Raw genomic sequence first — 17,004 nt, 5'->3', positions numbered from 1 at the left:
AATTGTGTATTTAATTAGAATAGCTGTGAAAACTATTTAAAATGTCTGCTTTGCTGCAAGCCAAAGTATTTTACGGTTTAAAGACTGACATAATTTCGAACATACATTATCTTTCGGACGTAGAAGTCTTGTATCCTGTTGGTAATGTAATATCACTTCATCTTATTCCGCAACGTCGCCAACGATTTTTACGTTTATCTGATAAACAAGAGATAAATATTATTGCTGTTACCCATAATAAGTATGTTTCCCTATATTCCCAAAATGTATACACCATACAAAATTTATCAGTTATAATGCACCTATGTTTCTTTTCCATTCAAGGAAATATGTCGCAATCTGCGAAATTGGAGAGAAACCCACTATATCTATATACGATGTTCAAACTTTGAAGAGAAAAAAGTTGCTTGGAATACCTTATGATGCACCTGAAGTTACTAAATTTACCTGCATTGATTTTAGCTTTGATAATCAGTATTTAGCAGCAGTTACAGGGGAACCTGATCAAAAAATGCTTTTCTACAATTGGGAAAAGGGAAAATTGGAGTCAAAAATTAAAGTAGGCACTCAGCAAACACCACCAGCTATTGTTGAATTAATAGCTTGTAATCCATCCGATGTAGGAGTAATTGCTGTTGGTGGTTCACACAATTTCAAATTCTTAAGTCTTTCTGAGACTGTCTGGCGTCCATATGGATTCTCGAAAGCAGACAATATACTTGCATGTTCTATGGCTTGGTTGAATTCAGATAGATTATTACTTGGAACTGAAGATGGAAGAATTCTTTACTTAGAGAATGGTGACTTAAAAAATATTTATAAAATGAGTGATACAACTTCTATGAATCTTAGAATACGGGAAGAGTATGTCATACAAGCAGGTGGTTCACTAATTGATGTTAAAGAAAAAAATGATTGGGAAAATAATATTCGCTGTTTAGTTGCTTTTCCAAAAGGCTTCGCATACGCACATGGTTTTAGAACAATTGTACTGTTTGAGAGAGAAGGTCACCATAAATATGTGAAGAGAAACGTTTATATAATTCCAACACAGCCATCTAAAGACGAGAATCGCGATTTATACAGAATAAATACTATAGGCATTAATATAAGTTTGGATCATTTAGTAATTACGACAGGCTGGCCCCAATTATTTCATATAAGATTGTGGGGGCCAGATTTGAACGTAGATCCAGAGCCGCAGGAACTGCGGCTCTTAAGTCAAGCATTGCATTATGGACCTATAAGTAATCTCTCAATGTGTGCTTGGAAATCAATCTTTATGACTTGTGGAGAACTCGACCATAGTATAAAACTATGGGATTTTGAGACGGGAACGTTAATTTTATTTAAACAATATGCAGAGCACATTTGTGCAATTTCTTTGCATCCCACCGGACTGTTTTGCTTAATTGGTTTCAGTGATAAGTTACGCTTCATGTGTATATTAATAGATGATCTATTAACTATGGAAGAATTTCCTATAAGGTGCTGTAAGACTGTAACTTTCAGCCATGGTGGCCATTTATTTGCTGCTGTGAATGAAAATATCGTACAAATCTACACAACTGTTGATTTCGCTAGCTACTTTATTTTAAAAGGACACACTAGTAGAGTAAAAGCTTTGCTTTGGTCACAAACAGACACAAAATTGTTAACATTAGGCAGTGAGGGTGCCATATATCATTGGGACATGAATACTGGTACCCGTTTCGCAGAATTAATTATAAAAAACATAGATCTACACGATATTGCAATATCTATTGATGAACAGATTGCGTATTGCATCGGAAATGATAGTTTGATACGTGAGACCAAGGAAAATATGGTAATTCATTCATATGTATATATGTATACATATACATGTATGGTTCCCCCAATTTTCTTCTCGAAGATATCAAGGGCACTGTTTCTATTAGGTGACGCGAGAATATAATCTTCCAGGAGTAACTATGAATAATATGCTATTAGGGAAACTGGATCAAGTGCTATTTATTGTCTGTCCCGGCGGCAATATTTTGTCAGTAAACTATCCACTTCAAGAGCCAGTGTTATATTCGGAATTCAACATTCACGCTGTTGATATTACAAAGGTGAGGACGTAAAAATAATGCAAATACAAATAAAATTTGACAACTTACCAATATTCTATAAGATGCGCTTACTGATAACTAGAAATGCAGGAATTTATTGAATAGTATTAACAATATTTGTAATGGAAGTATTTCTGCGAATGATATACTAACATTAAATGGTGGTTTCATAGATTGCACTTTCCTTCAATCAACAATACTTAGTATCTACAGGAATCGACGGTAGTATATGTATTTGGAAGTTGCACTATACCGAAGGAAAGGGAAAAACAGGAAAAGAAATAAAATACACAAATGAGGTGTTAATTAGTAAAGGTGACCTGGTAGAGAAAATACAGACTATAGAAGACTTGAATGTCCGAATGAGAGAAAGAGAAAACGAGCTCGCATATAAAATGCGTCAAATAGAGGTGCTACACAACGATAAGGTTCGAGATCTTCATAAAGGATACTGCGAAGCTATCGAAGAACTGAGGGACAAGATAAGCAAGTTAAAGGAGGATCACAAGAGTGAACTAAATATAATAAATATAGAAATAGATAAAATGAAAGAGGATCACAATGAAACGATGAAACGAGTGGAAATGAACTACGATGCCAAACTTATCACAGAATATGATAAGTACATGAAATTGGAGGAACATATGACCTCCATGCGAAATGACTATGAGCAGCGTTTGCAAGAATTAGAAAAACAAGCAGCTGAAGAGTTGCAAAACACGACAGACAAATATGAAGCAATATTGCATCAGAATAAATTACAACTAGAGGAGACTCAAGATGAAATGGCACATCAAGCTCGGGTTCACGAAAAAATGGCGATACAAATAGAGGACGATGCTGACCAAGAAATTCTAGAATTAAGAACGAATTATGAAAATTTGTTACACGAGGAGAAAGAGTTGAATTTGAAGCTTAAAGGGGAAGCTGGAATGATAAGAAACAGATACTTGATTAGTCAGAAAGCTGTCGAGGAACTAAAGAGACAAGTGGAACGTGTTCAAAATGAATACACTTACTTTCAATCATCCATCCAAGAGTTGGAGAAAAGTAAGATGGATTTGAAGAAAGAGATAAAAGAGAGAGACGTCACAATCCAGGACAGGGAAAGCCAGATATACGAAATGAAACGTTCGAACCAGGAGCTGGAGAAGTTTAAATTTGTGTTAAATTATAAGATAACTGAATTGAAGAATCAGATAGAACCACGAGACCAAGAGATTAGGGAGTTAAAAGAGAAGATACAGGACATGGAAACAGAGTTGGTAAACCTCCATAAGACCAACGTTAGCTTAGAATTACAGCTACACGAGTTGAGGGAAAAGTTGAAATCGGCGAGACGCGAACTGCAGCACGAAGATCATCGAGGTAAAAAGTGTCAACAACTTCTGAAGAAAATTCGCGTAGACTTGCTGGATACGTCCGGACTTGTGCAAGAGCCACAGGCCTTGAAGAATGCCGTAACAAAACTATACCACAAGTACAGTGCTGGTGATGATTTCTTGCGTAGTCGTAAGGCAGACTTTGATGCTCAATGTGAATTCATGAAGCAGAGGGATCATCTGGAAAGAACGATAGGTTCTCTTAGGAAACAAGTACTGCAGGATAAGCCAGGTGTTGGAAAAGATGTGAATAAAACAATAGAAGAGAATATTGTGTTGATCACAGAATTGAACACACTGAGGGAAGAGTTGAAAGATGTCAGAAAACATATATTACATATGGAAGGCCTTCTTGGTTTAACTGGAAAAAATGTTACACCGTCTGAGGCGAAAAAGAAGTTGGAGAATGCATGTTATGGTTATGAAGAGCTGCAGAGCAAATGTAAAGTACAGATGCTAGAGTGTCAAGGTATCATAAGCGCGTTGAAGGACGATATGATCCATTTAATAGACAAATTACCATGCGAGGAGAAGATAATTAAATCGAATTTTTAGGTACTAGGCATATGTATTTTAAAAAATAAATTACTTAATTTATTAAGTATGGTATTACCGCGTAAATTGTTTATTTGAGGAATAAAAATATTGGTAACAAATTCCAGAAAACTAGAAACATGAAAGTAATAATTACCGTTACCATGTTCCTAAATTAAGAATTATTGTTATGCCTTTAAAGTACAAATGGAAAGATAGCTTTACGGCCTTTAGGATAGTTTGAAAATTCTTTCTTATATGCCTTCTGTTTTCCTAATGCCCACATGGCCATTTGGTATGCGCCGGCTAAGGTGAACAGAGCAGCTGAAATAAACAAGTGAGTATGAATTTGAATATTATATTTTTCTTAATAAAATAAGAACTTATATTCGTACCTGGAAGGCAAGAAGTCATAATGGTGAAACCAATCCAACTACCTATTTCATAAGTATAGTTTGGACATGAAACCAAATTAAAAAGTTGTGTGAATGGATTTGAAGTAGGTACAGGTATCTTCCGCACTGTGGAACCTGCTGGTCTGAGGTTTTTCAGAGCTAAATGAATGCTTAAATTACCGAGCTCACAAAGCCCAAATATTGCTAAACCCACTAATAATCTCAATGAACACGGACTTGTAAATAGTGGGTGATTTACATGATATGCTACATATGCAGTAAATAACCAATAATAGGAACAATTTTTGAAAAGATTACGCAGTGGCATTGTTGCATGACTGAACCGGTGAACAAATAGAGTTTCTAAAAGCCGCTTTGCATAATGTATCGACCAACAAATAGCTGCAACACTGAAATTAAGATTGATTAGAGATCCATTTCAATTATTTTTGATCATATAAGCATAAGATAAACTTACTGAACTGTTGTATCCATTCCAGATGTAGAAGTATCACCATAAAAGATCCAAGGACGCTGATATATCCATAAGTATAGAAATAATGGACCAGCATATTCCACAAGGAATACACCTTTCCAACTAATTTGTGGTCCAAGATCTTTCAAATACAATTTTCCATCAATGATAGACAAATCTTTCAGTGTATTTGAATCTGACAAAGCTTTTCCTTTAGGATCTAGTCTCAAGCTTTGCCTATTAATATTTGGTGCCTTTTTTAACTTATGTAACTCCTCCTTGACATCTTTTATAGTGGAAGTTGGCTTTACCTGTATATAAACATCAAAAAAGTGAGCAAAAATCAGTAAATATGGAAATTAATGTCATAAACTTGTCTCATGATAAATTCAAAGTGATTTTAGAAATAGAAGTACAATTTCTAAAAGCATTATTATCATAATTATTTCAATACGCATTACGCATATACATCACGAAATTATTTGAGTTAAACTTTCCAAGGATTTTCCGATTAAATTGTCATTATGAATGAATTATAATAAAAGTTGCATTTCATACACCTTTACCCTTTTCTGTTGGACTTTGACATTGTATGTTTACTACTTACGGACACATTAGCAACGAATGACGATTTTGCGGTATATACTTTTATCTAAAATGCGAAAGAAGTACATTATTCTAAGGATCATTTTTTATGGGATATAATTCGTTAAAATTAATTATATTTATTTCACTGATAAATACCTCCATTATCACTTGTAATTTTTCTGATATCTTGCAGTTTAGCGAAACCAAATCTTTTCACGATGCTCACTCACGCTTCCAGTAGACTAGAACGCTGAGTTGCTGAGCGCTGAGACAGTGGTTGTGGCAGAACAGGTCAGTACGCGGCGCTGTCATCGTTCGATCGTACGATTATACAAATAGCTTTGAATGACCAATGGAATTCTTTTGATGTTTTAGGTTCAACATTCAACTTCGATCACGAAGTGTCGTTTAATTAAACTGCTACATGAAATCTAAAAGGTAGACTTTGGACGTCATTATTAGACATCGGATGTTTCTGAAAATTTACATCTCTGTAGCCGGATACAAGTAAACAGTAATTTATATATTTTGTTCTTGTTTCATAGCTCTAGAAGGGGGAAAGGCGTACAAAACTACTTTTGAGTACACTATTTATTTTATTCTAAGTTTCTGTAAATATAATTTACTCAATATGTGTTCAATAACTTGTTTTATTCGACGACTTATATTTAAGGAAATTTCTGTTTAAGGATATGTGGTAACGTAATAATATCTTTTTTCTGATATATTCGTATTTCATAATTAAATCATAACTCAGGGTCATAGAGCCGTTATTTAACGGCTGTATGTAACGTTTTATAAACTTAGAGGCATCGGCAGAGTATCGACAATGACATAATTAAAAAACTGGCGTGTCATTCTTGCATAAATATTCATAATTACGATGTAAATACATTCGAAACATTTCGAAACAAGAAAGATTCAAAGGTGAGTTCAATAAGGTAAACTGATTTTCGTTTTGATTTCGTATAACGTTCGTAAACAAACGATACGAACAATGCAGTTTTGAAAAATAAAATGGAAAATATTCTGTTTATAATGTAGGAGTGCGCGACTGCAATGGCTGCAAAGTATAGCTACATTTATCACAAATATTATTATTCATGAACTGTACTTTCTGTTTTCAATTATGTAAAAAACGCATTCATCCTATATAAGATTGTAATTTGGATAATATCTTTTTCGAATGAAACAGAAAGATGTGAGTACGTAAGAAAAAATCACCGAAAACGTTAACGTCGGAATAGCAGATCACTTTCTTATCCATGAGTTCAATCGATAAAATCAAATCTTTCCAGAAAACCTACTGTAAAGTCTACATCGAACAGGTATAGATGTCGCAATCAATTCAAATCACGTGTACTGAAAGTAAATAATTTAATGAAATGTACTGTTACAATCTCTTAATCATAACAAAATATTTCCAACACAATTGTGTGCAAATTAAATTACTTCCAGCTTAAATCACACCCGTGGCTTTTCGGTACTGGCCGAAGTGTTCCAAATACTGTTGTATGGTATCCAAGGGCTGGTAGATATCATTCATTCGGTTCTACAAAGAAAAAGCAAATAATAATTGTAGAAATGTTATAAAACTATTATTTAATTCAGATTCTGAAATTCCCACCTGTAAATATTGTGGAGCTTGATTCGACACTGTTGGCCCAAGAAAACCTTGCAAAAACTCTCGCATCAACTCCCAAGCGCTTCCGGGGATCACACAGGGTCTGTATTCAACCTGCGGAAGACATTAACGACGATAATGTATTATTTTGAGTAAGCGTTAATAGGACTCTAATTAAAAAATGAATATGATAGCGGTAAAACGTTTCCTCCCTTTTATTTCGACTTAGGACATACGAATAATAGCGGGCGCAGAACGTGAACACTTGGTACAGTGCTAGGCACCGAATTGGCACTTTTGCCGGGTCATTGGTTGACCAGAATGAAACGGCAGAAAAAAATGAGAATAGGTGTATCGGTATGTTCCCTCGAGCGTTGCACTTTATTCTTCCTTTAGTAGAGGGTTTCGCCGGATATAAACTGTATACGGACAAATAATGAGACACTTCTACCATTACATACCCGTAAACTTTTAAAAGCTACTTTTCCTACGTACATACATAAGAAAATAACAATTTTGATCCGTTTGTTGGTTACCCAAAAATATCTCCTTCGAAAAAACAATTTAATCTTCTAAATCTATATAAATATAAGGTTCCTGCGTGAATGAATAATAAAGAGACGAATTTACTGAAGATTTTCGATTAACATTAAATAAAATTCTTATTGTCAACAGAGATGTGGAGTGTTTGTTCAATCTCAATTTTCATAAAATAGCCTATGGAGGCTCGATTATTACACGAGTAAATTATTATGCTTTGTAAATGCATATTCTGTTAACAGATTTCCTGTATACACTCAGCAGATGTGTTTTATTACTAAACTTATTACTTGCCGTTCAAATGAGAGGTACATATATTTGAATTCTTGGTATGGAACATTCGTAATTTGTTATACTGTCATTTATGTTAATGCCTGAGAGACATAGGTAGTTCTTTATTTAACAATACGACGATCTACAAATATTTGAGACTATAGTATAACGAATGCGTTCTACATTCCGACGATAACAAATCTACATCTACATCTACATCTGTACATCCAACGAAACGATATGCTGCTCTCTTAGTCGCTCGTCCCTCTTTCACCGCTGATCAAGATCTCCGACACTCTGTGCCAAAGGATCAGCTATCGCCTCGATCAAGATAGCCGGCTTTTCAACGGTAACCGTTGAAGAAAAGCCAGAGAAATCCTTGAGAAATCTTTCTCTTATCCTAACTTTTACAAAGTGATCTATAAAAGTAGGATCTCGAATAAATATTAGCTAGCTATTCATCAATTACCTCTTTGATGACTTTGCACCGCTTATTTTGACGGCATTCTTGCGGAACAAGTTCAATAAATTATCGTCAAAGCGCATTTAAAAAGATCCGCTTCTAAACTTTGTAGTAGAGGTCAGAAAAATAATAAAGTTACAGAGATAACCAATTAGAAATATGTTTAGATTTATAGAAAATTGCAATGGATGTTTTTACACAATTCTTTGATGTTTTGCCTAGGAAACTTCTGACTATGGTTCTACAAAGATTTACGTTTAATCTTATCAATTACAGATATCGAAAGATGTCCTTAATTGTTTGTATCACATAACAAACCTGCGGATTTGTAACAACAATGAACAAGTCAAAAACAAAAGCTTAAAAACATTACAAGGATTTAAGGATATTGTTACATTATTTTCAACTGACTGCTATTATTAAAAGAAAAGAGATACAGTCACCTAATTTGTGTTCCTCACAATTAATTATGACAATTTTTATGTTGCATAAAAATCCGTATTATTCAAGGCTAAGATCAAAAACTTGAAAAACGTAATTTTTCTTTATTGTGTTAAGCAATTTTCACAAAAATTTCTTTAAACATTGTCTAGTAAGACGCTTCTTCTAAGATTTTAAAAGAATTCACGTCTTTATAAGAGAAACGGGATTTTCATCCCCAGTCTAATCCTACCGGGTGACCGCGTACGAAGTGGTGCGTCCAGATATGAAAGAATGATCCTCGCGGTCATCGCAAAAGATTCGACCGGTTCGCTGTATCTTTTTCATGTGTACTTTGTGTCCCCTGCGACATTTTTCTTCCCCGAAGAAAAAACCGGACGCCGAGCGTAGACCGTGAGTTAGTGGCAGTCGGCGGACCCCGACGCCGTAGTATTTCTCCGGAGAAATTAATGGTGGAACCGGGGGGTTTATCGTAACGTATTCGACGTCGTGGGAGGGTACAAACAGCGCCGTTACCGATACGAATGGTCGGCGGATCGCTTAGAGGCCACGTAGTCCGACACATTCCTCCGCACGAACAGCTTCGAGCCTTGTAGAACGGAAGTCCCGCCATTGTCGCTATAATAGCCGCTGCTCTCCGGCTACATTTCGTGTTACGACGCTCTCGCTCATATCGTGACACCCGAACCGGGACCAGCAGCAAGAAATAGATGACCCGATGTAATCCGGAGAAATTCGGTAATCCAGCCGTTTTTTAATCTCGATTAAATTGCCTATGGTAACTAGGAAGTGGCACGAGGAATTTTACCGGCATGATCCAAGAAGATCGTAAAGATTTCGTGGGTGGAATAGTTACTTTTAGAGGACAAGATTGAGGACAGCGCAACGGTGCGGACAGGAGTACAGTAATTTCTCCCTAATTCGCGCTCAGAGTGCGCACAAAAATGGACAATTTTTGGGAAGAGATACGATTATTCGAGCCTTGCGGCTCGTTTTTACCGATTGTCAACTGTTGGAATTTCAACGATGACCCACCTAACAGCTTTATGGCCCCTTGCGAGGGTGAGCCGTTGCCTACAGAGGCCCAGGTGGGCCCAGACGTTCAGTTCAAGAGTAGACACCGAACCGTGAGGTTGCCACCTCGAGATTTTCACCAACACCAGATTTCTGTACCTCTGTAGTTTTGCAATACACCACCATCACTTATTTCACTGGATACGCGAATGTTCTGGAGTAGAATTTGTAACTCTAAATAAAGTGCTTTTGAGTAACCTTTCATTCTACAACATCAACAACTATAAAAAATGAGCCGCAAGGCTCGAATAACCGTATCTCCTCTTCCCAAATTGTCCATTTTTGTGCGCAATTTGAGCGAGAATTGTGGAGAAATTACTTTATTTACGTAATTTATTGTCCTTTGTTTTCGCACAACTATTCCGAGACAATGTGTTCTTATTCTTCTCGTTACCGAAGATGGCTACAGTCGCGTTCAGCGGTTCTCGTATATTAACAACTTTCTGTCAAAGTGGAATCTTGAAGACTCTATGAAATTTCAAAAACCAATAAGTGTCAAGTGTATTGATTGCGAACAGCATCTTAAATATCCTGCCATTTAAAGAATGTAGGGTTATCTTGTGAAGAAGAAAAGAATTGGGATAGTAAAAATGATATAAAACAGCCGAAGATCGGCAATGTTTTACTGTAGTTTTATTGATAGAACTAATAATTGGACTGCGAATTTTTATGCACAATAAAAATTGTTCGCGTTAATTATAAGGAGCAGGAGTTAAATTCCTGTCTTCTTTTAATGCATTTAATAAGCTGAGACTAATATATCGATACTGTCGAATCCTTCTGATACGTCTGCTGCTTGAAATTGCACTTATTCATTTGTTGTTATAAATATATAAAATTCGCAGTCTACTAATAATTACTACTATTACTACTATTAAGTACTTTTAATTTAGAGTTTTTTTCTTTTTTCTTTCTGCAATATACGTATACATATATCCATTATTAATTTTATAAATGGATGGAAACTTAATTTTATAAATTAATTTTATAAATGTATTTATGTAAATACGTATGTATACAGGGTGCCCTGTATACAAGGGTTCCTGAGATCATTTGAAGTAACTTTTTCCTTGGCGAAAATGCAATCCGGGGCTTCATTTACGAATTATTAACGAAAAATACTGACCGATAAGAGGCGAGCTTGGTTGGCGCGAGGCGGCCCAGCCAACGAGTGCACGAGGCCCGGTTCTACTCATTAGTTCGGCCGCCTAGCACTAGGCGAGCTGACCTCTCATTGGTCAGTATTTTTCGTTAATAACTCGCAAACAAATCCGCGGATTGCATTTTTGCTAAGGAAAAGATTGTTTCAAATGACCTCAGGAACCCCATATTTCCGGATTGCCAGACATTTTTGGGACTGATAAGTTTTGCTCATTCATTTTACCCAGCTTTTCGAATTAAATACAGTTCCTTATTTCATTTCACACGTTTTCTCGAGGAATGTATCTGCCGTGTAAAGCTGATGTTGCATTTGCAAACTTCAAACTGTACACCACGCATTCTTTCCTGATGTCGGTCCACGTACAAGTCGCCAGTCCATCGTAATATTCAAAACGTTCAAATACACGTGTTAAAGTGACCCAAATGATTAACCCCCGATACTCTCCCGAGGGACGAATCTCGGAAGACCAATTAAGGTCAACACCGACGCAAGATTCGGGAGAGTGAGGGGTGGGAGAGGAAGCGGCATCTGTTCCGTTTTAAATCGCAGTTTCGAGCTGGGTATTCGGAAGTTTTCAAACGCCTGGAAAACTTTTCTCTTCCCTGGGGGATAGGGGTGGGCGGGTAAAGGCCGGAGATAATCGGTTGAATGAATAATTGCGGCAGATGTCTGGCCCGGGTGATTTTCGCGAAACTCGTTACGAGGCAGCTCGTTCCCTCGGTGCGCGAACCGTGAGGAACGACCGCTATCTAATTAACCCGCGATCGAAACTTGGCAAAACACCGGCGTCGTTTACGGATGTTTTTGCCAGTCGCGTGACGACTCTTTGCGTTATCGATTGACAACACGGCGCGCGACGGAACCATTGATTGCGAGCACACGAAAGTCGATTTGTCCGAAATTGTCGACAAAATGAGAAAAAGTACTTCTGTCTATGGCAGCTAATAAACGTTAATAATAACTTGTTAATTTCTTAGTTTCTTTTAAACGTAACTTTTTCAACGATGCTACAATTAAAAGACGATCATCAGAGTTTAACCCCTCAAATGGAAATGACGAGCCTTGCTCGCAAACATTTTCTGTGTCAAACACGAATTTGACGATGTGTGACCTTCGTCGCACATTTAAATGTTTAAAAACCGTATAAACGTTTTTTTAACTGTTAAAAAAATATCATTATGATATTTACACATCCTCTTGCCTTTCTGTCTATTTGAAATCGTGTCATTATAGTTATAATGTATTATTAGAAAATGAACAATACTAAAAAGGAATTTAAATAGTTTTTAAATAGTTTAATTTACATTATGTTAAGAATCGTTCTCTTAATTTCATTGTAACTTTAAAAGGATATTTCTCTATTTATATTTAATATTTGCATTACTTTATTGATCTGTTCTATTACAAATAAAATAGTGTCCACATTTATATAAATATACTAAATAAAAACAGAAATATCTTAGTTTTATTTTGTGATGACTACTCATATGGAGGCGAACGTTTAAGAAGCTGTTTTGATGTACGAATTATCTTCGCTAATCATCGATATCTTGAAACATAAACTGCGAAGATCAAGGATTGGTTAAACGTCACTTCAGACATGAAATTATATTGACATTGAAATTATATTTCACTTAATTATTTTATGGATCTCGTGAACTCGTCGATGTAGTGGAAAGCTGAAAATAACCTTATCGAATAACATAACATGAAAATTAATTGAACTCGCCTCGACAAGGACGCCTTTGAAGTTCTGATTGATGGTAACGCTGCCGAGTTTCACGCAGAAATCGCCGATCTCGAACCTCGGCCCCTTCGACTCCATCTTCTGCATCTTGTTCGTGTAGATGCTGGTCATCTTGTACATGAGGAGGTCGAACAAGCCATCCGCTATCAACGGAACTACTTTATTTCCGGATTCAAGAATGGCGAACACCGAGGCCGGTTGCTCGGAGTTGTGCAGAACGTGAAGAGTTCTCTGGACACCTGCAACAAACAATCGTAAACGTAAGATTAATATTACTGTTTAACTATGTAACTTTACATCGGTGGTTGCAGGAGAGAACATCGCACGCAAACTTCTCACTTTCGAGATCGAATCTGTTTCCATGGCTTTTTTTTCTGATAAATGTGCAAATTCTATGTATATTCTTGTCGCTGTGTTCTCAATCGTAATTACACGACACATTTTTATGCCGATCTACTACTTATTAATTTTTCCGTTAATTGTCGCTAATTTGACTGTGGATTATTATCTTTAGATATTCAATACAATTATGTAGATTTGTATATTCGTTTCATTAAATAAAGTGTAGTATGTTTCTAAGGTACGACCACGTTAATTCCTATCAATTCTACAGCTCAATTAATGCAGTATTTTGAAGTTGTGACATGTGGCGTTTTTTTCTATCAGTTACAGTTATAACGGTTATAACTTTTTCGATGTTTAATTTAAACACAGTACAATTTGTAGTATTTATGGCTTTCATCTACTTATGTAATTGTGTGACTCATAATACGAATATGTAATGAAAATACAAGTACGTAATATGATCCGAATGGCATCCATATAATACAAGTATATTATAAAGTTATATAAATAATGCAAAAAATAAATATTCTTCTATTATATTTTTCCAGTTTTTAGCCAGAACACTGGGTGCAAAAAGGCTGAACATCCTACATCTAGCGAACGAACAAGTCAAGATCGCGACAAGTACCTTGGTTTCAATCTCAGTTCTAAAGACAAGGGCATCCTATTTGCGAAATTACTCATAGATTCGTAAAAAATGGGACCTCATGCATAGAGAGCCGCAATGGGAGCACGGAATCGCGCGCTTAGTATGCTCGAAGTTGTTGTCTGTTTACACCCCCGACGTGCACGTGCATATAACGCGCGGCGACCCAGCGAAACTTCGACGCAACTTGAAGTTCGGCCGCGTCCAACTTTCAGCCGGGTCGTAACGTTGTCAAGCTGCGCGTTGAATCCTCCGGACAGAACTATATCCGTATCGCGTGGTCACGTCTTCAGTCCGATCTCGTTGTATCAATAAACTCCGATTTCCTTGGACAACTAGTTTCTGGCAGATAATGTTCACCATTACATCGTTTCACCTTTTCTCCTAAATTCTGTACTCATAAAATTGAATCTGAGTTAAAATTGAAGTATTTCAGCGCCAGATTAGATTGTCATAAACACCAATTATCTTTCGTAAACCTCAGCTCGTCGCGTAGTTATTAATAGTCTGCGGATTTTTATGCGAGATAGAGAGAGAGAGAGAGAGAGAGAGAGAGAGAGAGAGAGAGAGAGAGAGAGAGAAATAAACATTGTCTGTATTGATTGTAAAATACCAGGAGCTATTAGTGGCAATTTGTTTCTTGTCCTAATAATTTTAAATGTCGTTGCTGTTTCGCAATTGATTTATTTATTTTCCAGCCGAAATATTTCCATTAGCACGAAAGTAAATGATTATTTCGAAGTACAGCAATTAAACCTCGTTTTTATAATCGATGACAATCGGTAATTATAAAAGCGAGCCGCGAGACTCGAACAATCGTATCTCCTCTTCCCAGATTGTCTATTTTTGTGTGCAATCAGGGAGAAATTGCTGTAATTAATGCCAGCACGTTTTCGCAAGTAATCATTGAAAATAGTTTTATCTTATATTTCTGTAATAATATACTGTGACGTGAAATGATCTGTTTCTCCGGTGAAACACAGGTCCAGCGACAAATATGGTTGTTTAATAATCGATCTCTTCGATAGCATTTTTCCGGCGAAATTGTTACGCGTCCGAGAGACCCGCTCGATTCCGGCCGGTGCCATTAATTACGCAAGCCCGTTCGTCGGTTCAGTTCAAACAGAAATCGCGTCGTTCGCAATACAGCGCGGCCGATGCATTAAAACGAAAATGCAAACTGAAGCAGATTACTGGCTGACGATTTATATCTCCGAGTCGCAGTTTTTTTTCTGGGCATGGATTTTGAAAGCGGACTTTGACGGTAGACGAACAGCAGCTTTCACCGAATATAACAATCCATCGTATTTAGTGCAGCAATGCTGTTGTTTCTGTAATCCAAATTATATCCGTACAAATAGAACTGAAGAAATGATGCTTTAACAAGTTCAAAGTTATATGAAGATTCGTTCCAGTAAACACAAAACATTTTGATTGTCTCGGAAACCAAGTTTTATAGAAGTATGAAAATACTAATGCGGTGGAATCTCGATTATTCGAATCTTTGGTGGCAGAATTTTGTATTTTCCAAATAAATTTCAAATATAAATAATTAAATCTGATGCGATCCATATACAGTACAATCTATGTATAAATTAATTAATTTTCTATTATACATACATATCTCCCCTATTAGCTTGCATAAAATAGATTCTAGTGTGTAGTGTTCACGTGAATATTCACCAAAAATTACTTAAAAAGCGGCAAAATGCACAATTTCGTAACATTGATTATGATTTCATAATTTTTGGGAATCTACAGTTTACACGTTCTTAAAAAAATGTTCAATGGCAGTAGCAACTTCATTCGAGCACCAATAAGTCTCAGCCCAGCAATATAAATAATTTCGTTTGAAATTATCAACGTATAGTTTCATATAAAATTACTGTCATTTTAGATTATTAGCTATAATAACAAACAAAAGAATAACGGAGCCAGTAGAAATAGCTTCCACGAATAAACGAAATCCGATATTTCACGCGAATCAAACAGGTATAAGTTGAATACCTGAAACTTGATCTGAAAGAAAAACGCGACTATTCGCGCGAACGTTGAACAGCGTAACTATCCCGGATCGATATTCAACTTCCTGTGATCATGCAGTCTGTTTCTGATTACGTTAGCCCCATTATCCATCCCGGAAGAAGGTGGTTCAGTTCCGATGGGATTCCACAAACCGCTTTCGGTCTCCCCGAGTGCATCGGAGGGATTAATGCCGGACAGTTCCGAAACATACGATGTGCGAACTACGCTTGAATATTCATAATTCATCGGTCTACCCCTCACCTGGTTCGTCCACATAATACTGGGGTATTGCTGCGTGCAACCTCCGCCGTATGAATTATTTATGGGGCGAATTATAACGCGGCACTCTGCCCGCCGTCAAATGACAAAATTCTTAATTGCAGATCACGGAAGCCGCGGACAGTTTTATGCCCGTTAATTGTACACCGATTACGCTATTATTTATTATCGTGCCGGGCATTTAGCGTCGGGGTGACGAACGGCGTTCGAACATACTTTACTCAATTATCCAAGCGAATAAATCGATCTTGAGTCCTTCATTCCCCGCAGCGGTCATCGGATGTATCACGAGAGATGATAAAGGAAAAATTGCAGAGTACACAAGACACGAACGTGATGAAATCGTATGTTGTCCTTGTAAAACTGTAACTCTTTCAGAACGAATTGTCGACATATTGATGACAATGATAATACATCTTATTCCAGATGTTGCAAGCGTGTAGTTTACTTATGTAAGTAAAAGATCATGACTCATTGTTCGGGATTTTCATTACTTACATGTTTAATATATGATCTAGTACTCTCAATAAATATTTCTTTATTCTCAACAAAAATATTTTCAGATCTTTACAAAAATTAGCGTCTGCGAAGAGTTAAATTCATGTTGCTACGTTTCACGTTACTAATGTAAGATATGAATAAGATGTCTATGTGTTATGTTATAAGATAAGATCATATGTTATTATAAATGAGATAATTATATTATAATATAATATAATTAATTATATATTATATAAATATAATATAATTATATTATATTATATTGTATTGTATTATATTATATTATATTGTATTGTATTATATTATATTATATTGTATTATATTATATTATATTGTATTGTATTATATTATATTATATTGTATTATATTATATTATATTGTATTGTATTATATTATATACAACTTCTATTAACGGAA

General features: G+C 36.1%; 3 protein-coding genes and 1 long non-coding RNA gene across 5 annotated transcripts in view; 2 read left to right on the top strand and 2 right to left on the bottom strand.

Moving 5' to 3' along the window:
• Positions 1-41: 41 nt before the first annotated feature.
• On the top strand, positions 42-4,084 carry tous (testes of unusual size). Its single transcript, XM_033467451.2, has 4 exons — positions 42-241; positions 325-1,828; positions 1,920-2,093; positions 2,267-4,084. Exons 1-4 carry the CDS (start codon positions 42-44, stop codon positions 4,028-4,030), a joined length of 3,642 nt encoding a protein of 1,213 aa, XP_033323342.1. The 3' UTR covers positions 4,031-4,084.
• LOC117218808 (trans-2,3-enoyl-CoA reductase Sc2) lies at positions 4,069-5,777 on the bottom strand. Its single transcript, XM_033467455.2, has 5 exons — positions 5,624-5,777; positions 5,487-5,531; positions 4,883-5,190; positions 4,405-4,814; positions 4,069-4,333 (listed from the first exon to the last, which is right to left on the bottom strand). Exons 1-5 carry the CDS (start codon positions 5,627-5,629, stop codon positions 4,206-4,208), a joined length of 897 nt encoding a protein of 298 aa, XP_033323346.1. The 5' UTR covers positions 5,630-5,777; the 3' UTR covers positions 4,069-4,205.
• LOC117218811 (uncharacterized) lies at positions 5,625-8,168 on the top strand. 2 transcript variants are annotated; one of them, XR_013034040.1, is made up of 6 exons: positions 5,625-5,758; positions 5,843-5,905; positions 6,013-6,394; positions 6,512-6,998; positions 7,079-7,243; positions 7,321-8,168. It is a non-coding gene; the product is annotated as an uncharacterized LOC117218811 (long non-coding RNA). The 2 variants fall into 2 exon arrangements; XR_004489879.2 differs by having other exon boundaries at positions 5,843-6,394.
• The window catches only part of LOC143258734 (mediator of RNA polymerase II transcription subunit 20-like), a 252,598-nt gene continuing 242,421 nt past the window's right edge, over positions 6,828-17,004 (bottom strand). Inside the window, exons 3-5 of the mRNA XM_076524338.1 lie at positions 12,774-13,030; positions 7,095-7,205; positions 6,828-7,019 (exon numbers count right to left, since the gene is read on the bottom strand). Of these exons, the coding sequence (XP_076380453.1) occupies positions 6,927-7,019; positions 7,095-7,205; positions 12,774-13,030 (461 nt within the window). The 3' untranslated portion in view covers positions 6,828-6,926. The remainder of the gene's footprint in view (positions 7,020-7,094; positions 7,206-12,773; positions 13,031-17,004) is intronic.

This window comes from Megalopta genalis, chromosome 8 (assembly GCF_051020955.1).
Source record: "Megalopta genalis isolate 19385.01 chromosome 8, iyMegGena1_principal, whole genome shotgun sequence".
In the NCBI taxonomy this organism is placed as follows: Eukaryota; Metazoa; Arthropoda; class Insecta; order Hymenoptera; family Halictidae; genus Megalopta; species Megalopta genalis.
The sequence above is the reverse complement of the archived record's forward strand: the minus strand, read 5'-3'. Positions and strand labels throughout refer to the sequence as shown.